The sequence below is a fragment of the Coturnix japonica genome, chromosome 3, assembly GCF_054131305.1.
Source record: "Coturnix japonica strain WE chromosome 3, WE-NBRP24, whole genome shotgun sequence".
NCBI lineage: Eukaryota > Metazoa > Chordata > Aves > Galliformes > Phasianidae > Coturnix > Coturnix japonica.
Window position 1 is genome coordinate 33,399,752 of NC_140665.1, and position 18,348 is coordinate 33,418,099.

Here is an 18,348-nt window from a genome sequence, read left to right on the forward strand (position 1 = left end):
GCCAGGATCTCTTAACTTTTCAGAAAACAGCCACACTAGTAAGTACAGAACGACTGCTTAAGTAATTAATGTGAAATCTATTGAGTATAACGAGTCAAAACATAATGGAATTATCCCAAAATATAGAAGATTTGCAAATAAAATCCTGCAGCGTAGATGTCAGTTGTGGAGTTTGAGGTCTTGAGCAATTATGTTTAGTAAGAATGATTGGTCAAAACAATAGCTAGAGGTACAAGTACCATTGTCACATCTGCAGTCTGTCTCTTCCTAAATTAACACTTCTCCATTTCTATTTTGTCTGAAGATAACTACAAATAAACTTAATGCTCCATTTCTGGCAAAACAGCGATTTGCTGAAAGCAGTTCAGATCTAGCCTCTATGCATTCCTTGAATGATATTAGAACATCATGAAAACTGATGGTAACTCAAACATTTCGTTGCATATCCAGAGCAGCAACCTCTTTATTATCAAATTCACTGAAGGTAGATTTTACTTTGGGTCTGACCATTTTAAAACACCAATCGTAGTAAGCATAACAGCTACACTAACATGTTCACGCTAAAGAAGTAACATTATACTTACTGTTGATGCGACGAACAAACTTTAGTAAGCTTTTCCAACTCTTCACTACTCAGTTCTTTAGCTGAATTCCTCAGTGTTCTAACTGGACTAGAAACTGCTGCTTTCCATTTTCTTTCTAAATTAAATCCAAATATCCAAATAAACTATTACAAAAGTAATATTTGCTTAACGCAAATCATGCATAATTAACTAATTCATGGAAAAAAATTAACAGCTTATCCACTGCTATGCTCTACAATGTTGTTTCAGGTTGTGCAAAAAGCATCATATTTTGCCATCACATACTTTATTTACATCACATCAGATTGAAACTTGAAGTAAAAATGAGCCCCTAAAAGCTATGGGGTTTATAGATAAACAAGTAATTTGCACCTTTTTCATGAAACATGCAAGAAGGGGCTCAAAGATGGAATACTCCACATAACAAACTAGAGAAATCTGGGTATAAATGCTATTTCTGCTGTTTATTGGCTTTACGATCACAAATCACTCTTTTATTTACAAAGGCAAAACAAGTGAACTCTTGCTGCTATCATATTAGTTTAGCCTGTACTTACCCCACTGTTCCTGTATGGAAGAAAGATTTGCAAGCAGTTGCTCATGATACAATCGTTCAAGCTGAATGAACTTCATTGCCTTCTCATCTTAAAGGCTGGTTAAAGAAAAATGAACACACATGCGAACATGCTACTATTTGTTTTTGATATCATATTTGAATGGAAGATCATTATGTACCTGAAACATCATTAAATCATCCTGAACAATAATTAGAATCCAGATCTCTGTGCATGGGAGAAAATTATAGCAGACATGAATACAGCAAATGAGAACAAAGATAAGTTCCAAAAATGAAAACTATTCTTTTCAGCAGCTACCTCTTCACATGTCTTGTAGCTAACATAAGATTTCCTAGAAAAGAGTTGAGCAACACATTACTGTGCTGACAACTGTAAGGTAAATTAAAGCTCTTGGAAGAGAAAAGCAAAACAACGATACAAATGTTAGTATACGTCTCTCAAGAAATGCAATGATGTGTCAGTAAACATAACTAACTGAACTAACCCTTCCCCTATTCAACCACTGTATTCAGCGCTGTTGGGCAGCTAAACACCTTCTTTCTTCTTCATACAGATTCTGTTTCATTTTTGTCTCCATGAAGAACTCCTTCCCTCCCTTAGGGCTCTTATCATATTCAGACAACCATCACTATATCTTTATAATTTGTAATAGTGGAGGGTATTTCTAGCTCCATTAAACTCAAATTGTTTGTCTTCCTGTTCAAGGCCACATTTACCAGCTATTTCAAATTTAATTAAACAGTGCAATGAGAATAGAAGTATTCTGAACGAACTGATTCATAATATAGAAAAATAATTTCCAATATTCATTTTAATTAAAATATTGAAGTAATTATTATAAAAAACATAAGCAAAAACATAAGTTTTTGTTATGTTTGTTAGGCTCATGAACCATATAAACGGCATGGCTTATAAACAACAGTATTAACAGAAAGAATATAACTTGCCCTCAAGAGTTCTGTTACTGTGAACAGAAATAGAGATCAGAGAGATAGCCTTAGAGGATCACAGTAATGACCCTGAATTATTGTTAAATATGCAGTTCTACACCAGATGAATTAAAATACCCATCATGGATAATTAACACCATGTAACATGATCAAGTAAGTTCTTTTTTAACCTCAGGAAACTGATGGCTGCAAGTACAGGGGAGATTTCCTTCATAAATATGCACTATAGTGTGGTGTTGAATTCCACGTCAGGTGTATATTGCACTTTAAATATTTCTTTTGATCAGATATAAATATAAGGCTCTTCCAGTAAAGCAATTTCTATGACAGAGAAACTGTATTTCATCATAGAATGATAGAATGGCCTCAAAAGGACCTCAAAGATCATCTAGTTTCAACCCCCCTGCCACGGCCAGGGTCGCCAACCACTAAAACAGGCTGCCCAGAGCCATTTCTGTCATACTGCTGGATGTTCTTTTAAAATTAAGTGCCTTTTTCCAAGAACAGCCATAATTTTCCTGCAGAATTTTTCTATTCTGCATATTTGTGATATATATATATATATTTTATTTTATTTTTTTTTTCCTTTTTCTGACGGATGTTTTTGAAGACAGTGCTGGGTAATTTTACATATTCCCTTTAAAACATTGCTATAGCTGTTTCCCTGTTTTTATAAGATACCCAAATGTAATTTGGCAAGATTTAAGGACACATTACTGTGTTTCTTTTGCTTAGTTGTTTAATCATGATAATTGCCCACATGATCCATATTGTCATTACAAAGGTAACAAATTACATAATAAAGAAATAACGTGTACACAGAGACTTTGTTAAACTTGACACACTTTAGTGAATCATACGCACATGAAGAGCTCACAACTTGCCTCTTCTTTTTACAGCCTGAACATTTTTCTTCAGAAGCAAACAGAAATATTCAGTCCAGATTTAAAATATGTATATATACTTTAAGGTTTAATATAATTATCATCCCAGAATTACTGAAATATCTCAATTATGACCAGTTTGACTATTCTAACTTACTGACCAAACTTGTTTACATTACCAAGGAATAAATCAAAGTAACCACTTGGCTGTTCCCAGAGGCAATCACCCCTGGTTTCTTGTGACAGTTTTTCAAACTACTTTGGTATGACTTTAGCACTTGACAAAGAACAGGTTGCTGCTGTATGCAGGTTACTGATCTCCCTTAGCACAATGTGTGTATTTCTATTTTAATCTAAACACTAATAGTACACAGTCTAGTCAACCATTGTGATAATCTTGTTCTTACTATGATAGTGCCCTATTCGATAGAACAGAACGTAAATCTGATCTAGACTGGACATATTTCCAGTTATTAATACATGGAGCAAAACATATCCTATAAAACAGATGTCCTTTAAAACCATTTTCTTACTTCCTTGTTTCTGCCCAACTATAAACAATTGTACCAGCACAGTTTTTTAAAGTGGATTTATTACTTTAATTACATTCCAGCTGTCAGATTAGGAAGAAACTGCTAACATGCTGTATATTCACTCATGGGTAAATTATGGCTCTTCATAGAATCACAGAACTGCTCAGGTTGGAAAAGACCTTAACCATCATTGAGATTGAGTCCAACCATGACCTAGCCATACTATACTAACTAACAACCCTCCACTAAATCATGTCCCTGAGAACCACATCCAAACAGTTTTCAAACACATCCAGGGATGGTGACTCGAACACCTCCCTGGAGAGCCTATTCCAGTGCTTCACAACCCTTCTGTAAAGAAGTGTTTCCCAGACTTACCCTGGTGCAACTTGAGGCAATTTCCCCTTGTCCTGTCACCTGTCACCAGTGAGAAGAGACCAACCCCGCTCTCACTGTGAGCACTGTTACAGAGCAGTAAGGTCTCCTCTCAGCCTCCTTTCCCAGACTAAACAGCCCCAGTTCCCTCAGTCTCTCTTCATAGGGCTTATTTTCCAAGCCCTTCACAAGCCTTGTTGCCCTTCTTTGGACCTGCTCCAGCACCTCAGTTTCCTTTCTGTACGGAGGTGCCCAAAACACTGTACTTGAGGTGGTTTGCCCTGACCCACAACCTGTGAGTCACCATCAAAGTATGTATTTTCTGTTTTACCATATCAGAATATTTTAATGCCACATAACAAATTTTACAGGTAAAAGGATACATTCCTCCTCTTGAAAATAGGTCTCAGCTATCTGAAAAGGAAAAAAAAAAAATACACAGGAAAATTAGCATTCCTTCATTTTTATAAGAGTGGCAGGGATACAATTTAAACTTTTCATCATAACTTTAAATGTCTGCTTTGTAGGTTCATATTTAGCTTTGGGTGAATACAAATATTCACACTAAATGCATGTACTCTTATTCTAAGAAAGATGCTTAAAGAGAGTATCAAAGATATTGTACATTTACTTGCACAAATGAGTTTGCCCAAATGTATGTTGGGTTTTGTCTTGTTACAACAACAAACATTTATTTCAGCCATTTTTAAAAAATTATTATATTAGGAAGTTATAAAATGACAGAAGCACTGTGTTTAATGATAGATGAGTTTTATTTCTATTACTGACCATGATGTAAGATCATTGTCAAGCTCTCCTGAGCATTACCGTGCAATGTGATAAAATGGAGAAGTCGAGGCTTTCTGACTGATGAAAAAAGATCAATCTCTGGATCAAAGACACTGAAAGTAAAACCTACTGCAAGATCAGAGATATACCAGCAGGCTTCCTGTTTATATCCCATTTACAACATTTCAAATTTTAAGCATTTGAAATTCATGAGATAAAAATGAGAGGAATGATTTTTTTCTTTTTGTTACACCAGCAGAATCCAAACAATAGCATTGCAGGAACCTTCTTCTGCTTTCTTTATAAAGCTCCTCTTCTCTGTAAAAAGATCTAAAGACTCTCCACTTCTTCTGTCATTTCCCAAAGCATGGCACCTTGGTGTCTGAAGCTCTTTCAGAATAGAGCAGGTCATACAGTTCAGCCAGACAGCAGCTGTTTGATTAGAATTGTTGCTGTTATGACAGAACAAATGCGAGTCTTTTCTTCCTAGAACTGACGTTTCTATAGTTAACACTGGGTCTGTAACAAGATAGCTCTACCAAAAAAGACCATTCCTCCCCCCTGACAAATACTCTTAAAGATTTACAATATGAAAAACCTGTGTTTTCCAGAAAAGTAGGTAGACTTTTCTCAGAAATCAGAAGAATAATGATGGGCTTGTTTGTAAGTGCAACATAAACCTCAGAAATGCGTTTTACAAATATCCTAATACAAATTGCTTGATATGTCTTAGGAAGAAAGAGAATGTGTTTGGTTGACATGTTTGAATCTGGAAACCTTGACTGTGCTTTCAGTTCCGTCACAGTTTCTGTGCGACTTTGAAAAGGTTGTTTGCCTTAGGGCTTGGCTTCCTCACGCATGAAGCTGTGAACAGATTTCATCTCCATTGCGGTCAGTGACACACCTTCATGTTTGTCAAGAGTTTTGAGATTCTTGCCCTAGCGGTACTGTTTTCCAAAGTAGAACTTTGTACTGACTCATAGATAAGCACCAAATATGACACGGCTTGTAAGTACAATTGATTAACCTTAATGTGAAGTTCCAAATAAACTAAAGAGCAATAAGAAATAACTTCACTTAAACACAAATCCTAAACCAAGAACAACAACAAAACAAACAAAACCCCAAAACCCCTCCTGCGTTAAATGTGAAGCTTCTATAACTGTGATATGAAAAAGAACCGTCTCCTAACGTCATCTCTTATCACAGTATCACAGTCTTGTGCGGGTTGGAAGGGACCTTAGAGATAAGGTCTCTCTGTCAACAGAGAATAAGAATGCAGGTGTGTCATCATAGTGAAAATATTTAAAATATTATAATGGTCCAGTTTTTCGCAATAAGGACAATGTAAATAAGTCAAGTCAGACATTACCATGTTTCTATAGCCTACGAGTCACTTCAGCCAAACAAAAGGTCTTCCAGACTGCTGTTGGTCCAGCACAACAGAACTATGCATTAATAGTGCACTCAGTTCTAGACACATACTTTTCAAAGTGTGCTTTTCAAATTACACAGTATTTCCTTTGGTAGTGCAGATGTGGTGACTGTGCTAGAAAAAGTATATACTAAGGAATCTTGAATCTTAGCCTTCACACATGAAGCTCAGGCTAGAAAGAAGTCTGCAATAGCAAAAATAATTCCAGGTACAAAATGTGATTTAGACATCAGCTATCTTGCATTTCTGTGTCCTAAATATCCCACTTGTGTCCCACATATCATGGAAAGCCTGTCCTTAAGAGTTTCCTTCTAAAGCAGAATGTACTTCCGAGAGAGATTATAATTTAATATCTATTAGAGTGGACATATTTGCCTTGATCCTCTGTTAAACAGCAAAACTTGAAAATACACTGTCCAGATATGAATACTGACATATATTGAATCAGTGCATCTTTTTACAGCTGAGAAAAAGTCTCAGTCACACAGTTGTGTGCAGCAACCCAGAATCATAGGAAGTACCTGATGGAGACACAGGGGCAGCGTCTTTGAATCCGTTTGCTCAACCTCTTCACGAAGCAAAGAGAAAAGGGACTGCAACGTTTGTTTTTGTTCTTTCTGGTGGTAATTTTCATTTGCTTCAACAGCACCTTCAGAATGCACAGAATCCGTATGTGTAACAGGAGTATTTTCCTCCTTGATGGCTGTGGTTCCCACTGAAGGAACTCCTTTGAAAAGAACAAGTACTTAGGTTAGGATTAAAAAAGATACGCTGAGCTGCATTTTTAGGAAATATGAATAAAAAAGCTGTGGATAAAATCTTATCATCTTAAGCAATAGTCCTGTAAGTACACAAAGTATTGGTCTTGACAAAATTAGTTGTGATAGATCTGTCTCAATGTCAGCTCACCTACCTGGAAAGACACAGTGACACACATCAGCTATTTTTGTACGCTACTAACTGGGACTCCATTGAAACTTGGTATGAAAAAAAAATCACCTAGCCTAAACTGTTTTTAGAGACCACGAATCCAAAAGAAGTGTTGTGGCTGATGTTCGTTTCAGCAGCTAAAATCAATACCTAAGAGTTCAGGCTTGAGAGGCCAAACTTCCATTTTAAAACAGGTGAAAGTTTGCTCTGAATGGACTGAAGGAAGAAAAGAAATAACAGTGAATTCCAGAAAGGCAGGCAGTGGTTTGAGATGAGTGGGTGTTTTGGTGGCGGTCACCTACTTCCAGGAAAGAGCTTTGTTGGCTTGCTAAGACAAATGTCTGGAGAATGCACTGAATGGCTACGTCATCTACGCTCTTGGCTGGTGCTTTCACGCCTGCTAAGGAGCTTGTAAAGAGAGAAGTCCGGGGAAGGAAGTTCTCCTGCTGAGAAGGTGAATTCAACCTGTTCTTTGGATGACAACACAGTGTCTCCTCACAGCAATGACAAGAACTTAAAGGACAGAAAGAAGCAGATGATGTGGGAATTCTGCTGTGGGACACAGACACCAGCAAGGAGTGTACTGCTGGGTGAAAACAAAAATATCCCTTGATACCAAGATTGTTCAGGAGGTGAGCCAGTAATGATGATCCCCTTTGGCACCAACAACACAAGGAATTTGATGAACAGAATTTCTGTGTAGGCAGGAAGCCAGTACCTCTCTGGTACACTCCCTCCCAATCCACTGTTGCCTGTCTACCACTTTTACAGAAGTAAAAAAGGAAGGTATGCAGGTGAATGACTGGCAATGTATGTGAAGCACAATGTAAAGCCAATGAAATCTCAAACTGTGCAAATGACAAAGGTCTTTGGGGCAGTCAGATACTGCAGGAATGGTGATGAACTCCAGAAGGACTTCAAGAACTTGTGCTGGCAAAAAGGTGGCTGATGAGTTGCAGTGTAGGTAAAACTAAACTATTGCCTGTACAATTCCAATTTCAAAAACAGGTAATAAAATTCAGGGAAGATCTTAGAGTCATTATTGATAACTCTGTGGAATCATTAGAATATGAGCATCATCTGCCAAAAAAACCCCACAAAAGTTGGCCATCATCAGATAGACTGTTGAGAACTAAATTGAGGATAGAATTTTCTGACTTGGAATGCAGATTTTTTGGCAGTGCACAGTTCCAGTCTCTTCTCTAGACAGAGACTCTTCTCAAGGCATAGGCTTACCCAGTAATACCCACAATACAACAACTGTAGAATATGGGGAAGTATGTAGAACAGGCTGCAGAAAGCGGTTAGGCTTGCATACGCTCCCTAAATAGCATCTCCCATTACTACTATCAGAGACAAGGCACTGGATTAAGTGGACTGGAAGGGCAGTTCTGATTTGTTAAGTATCTCCTCCTGTAAGTACCAGTAAAATTTCAGGAACTGTTTGCACCACAAAATAAAACTACGACCATGCTGTAAGTTTTGCTATGACATGGCTGCTGAGGGCTATGAAGAGATAGGATCTACCACAGACACACACTATCATAAAGCTCTGTGAAAGTGGTAAGTTTGTTCCTTTAAGAGAACCGGTTCTAGCACAAAGCTTGGCTTTATTTCTGCAAAGCTGACTACTTGGCCATTACAGAACATACTGTATTAGTAAAGAGTAGGTGCCTACCCAGTCCTAAAACAATTGATCACTCAATTCATGAACAAACTTATTTTTTCTATAATAACAAAATGTATTTGATATCTTTAGAGAGGACACAGATTTACAAAATTAAGAAGATTTTTGTTAAAATATCAGCATTATTTCAAATGCTACACTGCTGTAAGTGGATAATGCCCGTATTGTGACTGAAGTATGGTATGGCCTAAAGTAAAAGTTAAAATTACTTGTTAAAGATTATGGTCAGCCAATAGTGACACTGCTTTCTCCATATAAAGGTGCACCTTATTCTTAGAAAGCAGCACATTCAGCCCAGGAGTTTCTGAAAAGAGCAAATTCCATTTTGGAAGACATTGTGAAACACATCTCCAATTTGAAGGGAAAACAAAAAAGCAAACAATCACCCGAGAAATATTGCTAGTTCTCAGAAAACACATTCTGAGTATTGCTGCAGGAAAACTGTATCCTACTGATTAATGAAAAGCCTGACACTGTACATAACAACTGAGAGCCGGGAAGCACGATGCAGGAGGAAATAAAGAAAAAAAATGAAAAGAAAAAGACAAAAGCTCCACCAACCTTCCCCCCAAAAACCCAGTGACGGCACCTTGACTATCTCAGTCCCAGCAAGTACGTATGGGAAATTAAAGACTTCTTGAAATTAAATCAATTGGACAAAATACAAAAAGCAACTTGCACAGATGAGACAAACACAAATACACTGAGACTTGTGCAAGAAACCTGTACAAACTTAAACCGTGGTAAGCATGTTCTTCCCAAACTACACCCTTTTCTGAGAACTCATCAGCTAAAAGCAGGACACACGGGGGGCACCCATTCCCAACAATCACCCTCACTTTCTGTAACCATTCTGATTCTCTTGCTCCCGCAACTTGAGCACTCAGCATATTTCAAATTCCCTCGCGATCACTGCAACTGAAACCCTACAGTGGTGATCCAGGTTTAAGATTTAGAGCTTAAGAAAGGCACTGAATGTCCATGGAAGGCACCACTGTCCTATTTTAGTTATTTATAAACTCTTTATTGTAAACTACCCAGGTCAGGAGTTCTAACAATCTCCGTGGGTGGCTATTTTTGCACGGCTTATGGCCAGACAAAATATGGGTGTAACTTAACATTGCTTTTTCAATATTAATGCATGCCTCTTCTTTTCCACTTGTGCTTGCTACGGGGCCAAAAGCAACAAGAGACATAACTGGATGCAAAGTACAAACCAAGAGGTGTTTTTAGATAGAATGAAGGCTGTATTTAAGAAGATATGTATGGTTTTTTTTTTTGTTTTTTTTTTGTTTTTTTTTTTTTTTCAGCACGTGGCCATGAAACACAAAAAGAAGATGCACATGTTTTAGCAAAACTCTCTCAGGAAAAAAACTCACTTAAAAATACACTTTAATAAGCAGTTAATAAACAGCTGTCACATAAAAACATGAAACATGCTCAACAGCAACTACCACAAAACCCCTTTAGATTAATGTTATTATGGTACTTTTCTACTACATAGTTAGATGCTGCATATTCTTCCTGCATATACTTGAGCTGTCACTCACTTGGAATCCAATTTTGCCCTCATTTACTACACTGGATTTAATACAACGCATCAGAGTAATTCAGGTTAATTCTACCTCACTTTATTTAAATACAAGCCAGTATTTGTGCCTTAGTAACAACATAACCAAGAACATTTTCTGAGGCTGCAACACTTAGTAACATTATTTCATCATACAGGTGTTACAGTCTAAGATCCCTTTCCATTTATTTATTCTTCATATTCTTAAAACCTTGTGAAGTAAATTGAATAATTACAGGAAAAGAACGTGTTGCAGAGTTGAACACCGGGAAAAATGACCAAATGTAGGACAGCATGCTGTGCCACGTTCATGATATAATACAATATGCAGCTACCAATTATGTCAGGGCTGATCTTCTGGGAAAAGATTATTATTCTTTCTTGTTTCAGACAACAGGGATACTTTAAGATTCACATTTACAATAATAAATAGAAGCAAATCACACTTGATAAATCACCATTCCTATTGCACCAGAGCTACCGCAGTTCAGTACAAGGAACCTAAGAACAAATAATGATCAAAATGTAATTTTGTCAATTTAAAGCTGCATCACATTTTTGATGGTCACTGGCCTCATAAAATAGTCTTTCTATTCATAACTAATACTAATATCCAAACAAATGTGATAAAAAAATCAGGACTTAGAAGCAACAAACTTGTCATTTCACTCTGAGTGAATCTAGAGATTTGCTTTTTATTCCCAGCCAGACTTTTAGAAAGCTCTGCAAGCAGAATATTCTTCTCTATTGTATTCTGCATCTCTAGGGTGTTGGCTTTTTTTCCAAGGAATTTTCTTTATTTCAGTTTTCTGCTTTTTACCTTAAGTGTACCACCTATCATGAATAGCTGCTTTTGTGGTACTTTTGCATCAGGAGATTGCATTTATCAGCAAGAATACAAACTAATGGAAGCAGAATACATGTAAAGTATGGCTTTCAGTGTTCAGGGAAATTTCTCCTTTTCTTCCTCTGATCACACACCTCAGGTGCTTCTGTCCACACATCTGCATTACATTTATTATTATTATTTTTTTAATTTCCCTCAATTACTTCATCCAATCTCTTGTTTTATTTTCTTCTCTTTTTAAATATAAAATCAACACTATACATAATTTTTCTCTTCTAGATCTTGCTTGTATGTAAAATACATGGAACACAAAACTTCCATTTCCTTGCTCCACCTATTTTGCGGCCCTTCTAGATCATCATTTTTCAGAACCAGGCCATAAAAACACAAGTCATTTGTAAAACTCCACTATTTTTATTCCCCCAATTCCCCACCTTCTCAGCCTTTAGGAGGAAAAAAAGAAAAAAGCAAGAGTGACTCAATTGTTCCAAGCAGCTTTCAAAGAAACCAATGGGATGGAACACACTGAATTTAATTAATATATTTGTAGCACAATGTCACATAAACTTTATGATCTATGGCATAAGCCTAATATGCATGTTGATGCAGACAAATCCTACTCATTTGAAAAGGAAGAAACATCTCAAAAAGGACATGGAATAAATTTTTATGTATTCCTTCCCCGACTCTGATGCAAAAAAACTAAAGGAGAAGTAACATCAAAACACACTTGAACAACTCATTACTTGAAATGCACATCCTAAGACTGCATAGCAAGCTTTAAACACCTTAAGTAAATTCTGACAGCAGCAGGTCTAGACAGTATTTATACCAAGACTTAAAATCTTGACTCTGTATCCAGACACCAAAATCCTGCACTTCAGCACAAACATAATGCCTGAATTTCTGGCCACTCTGATTTAGAAGTCAGCCCAGTTTCCATGTTTAAAGTCTGTACTTGCTCAACTCATCCTTCCTTGATGTGTTTCATTTGTTATATAGCTGATTGATTAAAATACATACAATTAAAACATCTACAATTGAATCTGATTTAGTAATATTGAAGTAGAAAAAAAAAGTTAGTTAAATTTTAAAAATAATTAGTATGGCATCTAAAATCTATCTTTATCACTAGTCCACAGATTAAAACTTTAGATTTATTTTTCGTAGTAAACAAAACAGAAACATATTTTTTAGAAAGTACCTTTAGATTTTTTACTGGAGCTTCTTTTGCTTCTTGGGCTTCTTTTTCCACCTGGCTGTTTTTCTGTAATAAGCTTTTCCTCCAGCTGAGGGTCCATATGGACATTCACAGATCTCTTCCCAGTCTCACTTTCCTTACAGCCTGGGGTACAGTCTCCACTGTCCATATTCTCATTATTATTGATGCTGTCCTGCTCACCTTCATCCTGTCTTCCCATAGCAGCTCTACTACTGGTCAAAACATCATTCCCATCGTTGTCAAGTCGATTCTCATTTTCATCGGCTGAAGAAACCAAATGAGAGGTCAAACATTCGACCCTATAGTCAGCAGGAAGACTGTCCTTTGAGTCTATCTGTAGATCATTTGATGGAAATTCTCTGTCGTCCATCAGAGCGTTACTTGTTGAACCACTTAATCCCCTTCCAGATATTTTTAGACCTAAAATACAAAACCAGAAGAAGCAATTAGAAATGGTACTATAATTAAGCTCATGCTCAACTCCAGTCAGTAAAGGATCACATTAGCAAAGTGATATAGCTTAAAGGTATGGGGATATTATTTTATACAGTAACCCTTTGCCCTGCTGGAAGTCTTGTAAAGCGAAGCTAACTACATACAACAACAATTTATACATCTGTATTTTCATGCAGTTATTATTGGTTCCAGTTAAATAACCAACAGCACAGCTGATCTTCACAGCAGTGCTCAGTGAGGTAACAAGAAAAACAAAAAGATAAACAAAAAGCACCACTACTTAAATCCATGGCCAAAATAAAAACATCCTTATTGCCTAAGATCACAGCTTGTCTGAAGTAAAAATAAACCTGGAAGAAATAAAAGCCAAACAACTTTCATTTCTGTCACTCATGGCACCACACCAAACATATAGATAGGTTAATTATTTTACAATATCTAGATGCAAACAGAACCTGTTTATTGACTCAGATAGTCACTCTATTTCCAAGAGAACATTCAACATGTCTTCAGATAACACACAAGCAGATGGTTTGCTGATAAAAAAAAATAATCCACCACCTACTCACAACAGGGGTCAATTTTCCCTTTTAGTGAACATGCAGCTCTAAACAATGCTGCAGTTAAGCACATAGTTACAAGAAAAGAATATAACCCTCAGCAGTAGAGTTGTATGGTACTTACAGAGGACTTTATTACTTGGTTTCTCCAGCTTTTAGAAGCATAGAAATACTGTTGGTTTAACTTAGCAACTATACAGATGAAAGGCAGCTCTGTTACATACATCTCATTAGATTTAACTCAAGTATTTTAAAAATTAAAGCAAAAAAATGGCTAGCACTCTTGTACTATGGAAGAGCTTTGACAAGGTTCATAAGGTAGCTTCCTACCCTTTCCTGCAAAGGAATAAGCATTTTAGTAACTCTGTTTCACTGAATGCTTAGGTATTGTGTTCTGGTATATACTACAGAAATAACTGAAATGCACATTCACTAAATATGCAAGATACTGTTTCATTTTATTTGCTAGAAGAATTCAAACTGCAGAATAAAAATGACTAAATGCCAGGGAGAACAAATAAGCATTCCTCTGTAGCCTTTGCAGTTGCTTATAGGACTAGAAGAAAGAAAACACCATTCTCACTTATAGAAGACAAGGAGAAGAATGCAGCTACATGGTTGCCCAACCTCACCTCAGTCCCTTTAAGATGATGTAGAACATAATCCCAGAAGTCGTTTTCAAATATGTGTAGGACAAGAAGGTCATGAAGAGTACTCAGCATGGACTTAGGATGGATAAACAGCACTTAATCAACTTGATAGTCTTCTGTAATTATGTGACCAGTTCAGTAGATAAGAACAGCGGATACCATTTACCTTGACTTTAGAAGAGCTTCTGATACTTTCTCCCATAACATCCTTACAGACAAAAATACAAAAAGCAGGCTACGCAGACAATGAGGTGAATTGAAAACTTGCTGAATGTCTGAGACAGAGCACTGTGATCAGACAAAGGAAGTCCTGTTCCAGGCCAGTGACCAGTGTACACCCAGGAGCTAAGAGCCAAGCCAGTACTGTTTACCCCCTCATTAATGACCAGGGCAATAAGAAAGTCAACTGACAGCAGGTTTAATGATGATACAGTGGGAGGTTGTGCTGCAATTCACAAAGACCTTGACAGGCTGGGAAAAAAAAAAAGAAAAAAAAAAAGGAGATGATGGAAACTTAAAGAAGTTCTACAAAGGAAAATGCAAAGCTCTGCACACGGGAAGGAATAACCTCATGCACTAGTACAGATTGACAGTCACCCAGCTGGAAAGTAGCCCTGCAAAAATGGCCTGGAGGTCCCTGCAGGCAGCAATTGATCACCAGCCAGCAAGATGCCTTTATGAAAAAGATGCCAGCAGCATCTTGGGCTGCATTACTGATAAGCAAGTCAAGGGAGGTGAACCTTCCTCTCTACTCAGCACTGGTGAGACACATCTTGCTGAGTCCAGTCCTCGGTTTACCTCTAGCACAAAAATATGGACATATTGAAGCAGCTCCAGGACAGGGCCAAAGTGAGGATTAAGAGTCTGGAACATCTATCAGAGGAGGCTGAGAGAGCTGTAATTGTTCAGCCTGCAAAGGCTCGGAAAAACTTTATCAACACATATAAATACAAAATGAGAAAGTAAAGGAGATGTGTCAGACTCTTCTCAGAGTCTCTCAGAGAAAGCAGAAGAAGCAACTGACACAAGCTAAATATAAGAAACACTAAGCATAAGAATTAGATTCACTAATAAGGGTGATTGAACATTGGAAAGGTGTTACCCAGAATAGGTTGTGGAGCAGCCATCCTTGGAGATATTCAAAGCCCAACTGGACAGAGTCCTGACCAATCCACTCCTCTTTCTTCACTACATCAAGTACTCTGACCCTCTGTGACTGCCCTCACCACTTGTCCTGACACAACTTGTTAGTATTCCTGAGTTTATTTCTAAAACACTTTGTTCTTAACACAACAGAAATGTTGAGGTAACAGTTGCCAGGAAGTGTGCTAAAATAACTTCTAGTAGTCAACCAACCCCTATTAGCAGAAGTTTACTTCTCCACTCAGGTATTCTCGGGTCACTCCATCACATACCATTCTACTGGTTCAGCAGGAGTGGCAAGACATGGGCAACTACACCTGCCCTTAGATAATACTTCAACCAGCCCATGCTCTGTGAAGGTTAGGAATTGGAATGACTGTGTGCCAGGTGCTTTCAGAATGAATGTTCTAAGAGTTCCTTGTAAGCACACAGAGGCTGATGAGCCACCAGCAGCCGGGCAATGAAAAAGCAAAGTCAGTACAGCTCATTTTCTGCTTCCAACCCGAAGAGCCTGTTAGCCATTTCCAGCCATACAAGTCCAACAAAAAAGTACTGCCTTTCCTATAACATATGTGCATCTTAAAAGAAACAACAACAAAACTCAGTCTAGGAGATTAATGAATTGTACACTGAAGTGGGAAAGATGCAAGTTGTATTTTTCTTTGGCAAACTAACAAAAGAAACAGCTTTCCTCAAGTATCAGAAAGACAAGGAAGGGATCTCAAGAGGAGATGCCCATCTGGAGAATGTATCTGTCCATAAAAGGGATATTCCTTATTCAAGCCCCTTTCTCTTCAGGAGTTAAATGTGAAAAGAAGAGCTAAAAGAAGAACAGAACTGAACTATTCCTGCAAGAATCAGAACCAGAATATATTTGTTATAGACATACACACAACACTAACATTTATTGATGGTAACTGTTCCTAATCATTTGAAACAACAACAAAAACAAAGGAAAAAAAGTCCAAACACCACATTAAACTTGAAAGGTTTACTTCTTACTCTTCCTAGCACATGAAATAGTAATTATTGCTGCCCCACCCAGCTCATGGATTGAATGGTACATCAGATAAAAGAGGTTAAAATGCACTGCCCAAAGCTAATGAGGAATTAGTTTTATCAGCAATAATTAAAAACCAGGATGTCCTGTGATGTCCTACCACTGTTTTGCATCTATCAGTAAACAACTGCTCTTCCTTTCAACAGCTATCACTAGGAAAACAGAAACATTTAAACAAGTTGTTTCCTATTAGATTGCAAAATGAGGAAAATATGCTTTTGACAAGTGACATTTTATACAGAGGAAGTTAACATTTTGATGGAAAATACTGAGTCATTTCCTTCTAACATGTGGCTAAAATGACAGTCCTCTAGCTGAAATACTGGACAGCCTCTGCGGCCTAAGCACGCCAACTTTTCTTGGTTTACAGTGTTACACTGTTACACAACTGCTACACACATTAAGGCAACTGGAGTATACAATCACTATGACTGTAGCATAAATCCAAAATAGGATGGAAAGCACTTGCTAAGCAGCTAACAGATAACATCTACATTGAAGAAATTAGTTATGTGCTGGCTTGAATACGGACAGTACCTATATTACAGAAATACCCTGCCATATGCTTCTTATTGAAGTAAACCAACTTCCATTTTAAAGAGGCCATACTCTTCAGTGTTCACTGTCACGTAGTTTGTATAATTCCAACAACTTTCTTAGTTGCTCACTTTTGTGTATGTGTACCACAATTTCCTTCCATCAATCCTTACTAAGGGAACAGCACCTTAAATACGGTTGTTTGGAGGAAAAAATGGAATACTTGAGGTAAAAGTTTTGGAGGGAAAGGGACAGCACAACATGCGGTAACAGTCAGCCTAGAAAGGCTGCCATATGAACAAGCAAGCAGGCTGTCTAGAGATGCAGATTCACCATCTTCTTAAAGAAGAAATTAAGCAAGACTCAATTTTGAGGACAGGAAAAAAAGATAGCACCTAGGATTAAGGGAATTTAATTTTCTTTATTGTAGCAAGGCTTTTGTCTCTTGTTTTCATATACATTTATTACTATTTTTGATACAGTTTAGCAAGTCCTAGAGGAAGACAAAAAGCATTTTCATTCTGCTAAAAAGGAAACAGACTTTCAAAAATGGCATTTTTACAGAGTTGAGGCTTTTGCCTCTTGAAAAAAATAAAAAGAAAAAAAGTAAAACAGCAGAAAATGTACTATTGCAAACTAATGTCTGCATGCATGTGTAGCAGAAATGCTAAGTCAGGGCTTGAACCAGTGATTGAGCACCTGATGGGAAGGTGGGGCCAACTCAGAGGTTGCATGCAACTGAGTGACCCAAAGGAGTGGAGCCAGAATCCACCCCTTCCCAGGCCTCATTTAAGGGCTGGCAGTAGAGGTGAGGACATCTCTTGGTGGAGATCCCTGCCTGAGGTTATCAAAAGTAAAGCAGCTCTTTTCCTTTATTTCTGTAGCTGTTGCATTTGGGCTCGTTCTCATTTGCTATAGCCAAAGACTCTGCCTCCCTGCTATTATCGCAGTACTTTCTATCCCATTATAGCATTACAGCAGGTAAGATGATTGATTTTTATTTAATGAACAATTATTTATTTCCAATGTGAAGATGTAATGAAGGAGAGAAAACAATGCAGTAGCTGGTTCCTTTGAGAAAGTGCCATTTCTCTACAACTGCTTGCTCTGCATTGTATTTTATGTCCAGTACTTAATGGTTGGAATGCTTCTGTTTCTAAAGAAGGGAAGGAAAAAAAAAAAGCATATAAATACCTCAATTTTACAACCTGACATTCCTGCAGGAAAAATACTGCCATGCTGTGAGCACAGGCTCATTAGTGGTTTACCATTTCACAAGATAGCCTTAGGTACAATCCCATTACTGGGTAGCCTAGCTCTGAGAGAATCTCATTAACTTCCTTCTGACTGTGTTCAGTTTGCCCTATGTCCTGATTTGAAATCAGGTACTAGACATAAAAAATATCTTCCTGCATGATTTTTGCTTCCATTTCAGATACATGATTTAGGAGGTCTCTCTCTCTTCAAACATGCTAATTCCAGTATTCTCCAAGTTGCTTGGAGTAGCTCATCTAATATCTGAATTCACAAAATGTCTGAGCATGAGCAGCTTGGTGGT

General features: G+C 37.4%; 1 protein-coding gene across 6 annotated transcripts in view; it reads right to left on the reverse strand.

Moving 5' to 3' along the window:
* Positions 1-18,348, reverse strand: part of CNST (consortin, connexin sorting protein) — a 45,639-nt gene that overhangs the window by 20,666 nt on the left and 6,625 nt on the right. For 5 of the 6 annotated variants that reach the window (XM_015857594.3, XM_015857593.3, XM_085543315.1 and 2 more), the window contains 5 exons: positions 12,367-12,804; positions 6,650-6,855; positions 4,288-4,318; positions 1,142-1,228; positions 585-699 (listed from right to left, as the gene is read on the reverse strand). In XM_015857594.3, the coding sequence (XP_015713080.2) occupies positions 585-699; positions 1,142-1,228; positions 4,288-4,318; positions 6,650-6,855; positions 12,367-12,754 (827 nt within the window). In that variant the 5' untranslated portion in view covers positions 12,755-12,804. Of the gene's footprint in view, positions 1-584; positions 700-1,141; positions 1,229-4,287; positions 4,319-6,649; positions 6,856-12,366; positions 12,805-18,348 lie in introns of those variants that run through there. The other variant, XM_085543318.1, reaches the window with a different exon arrangement.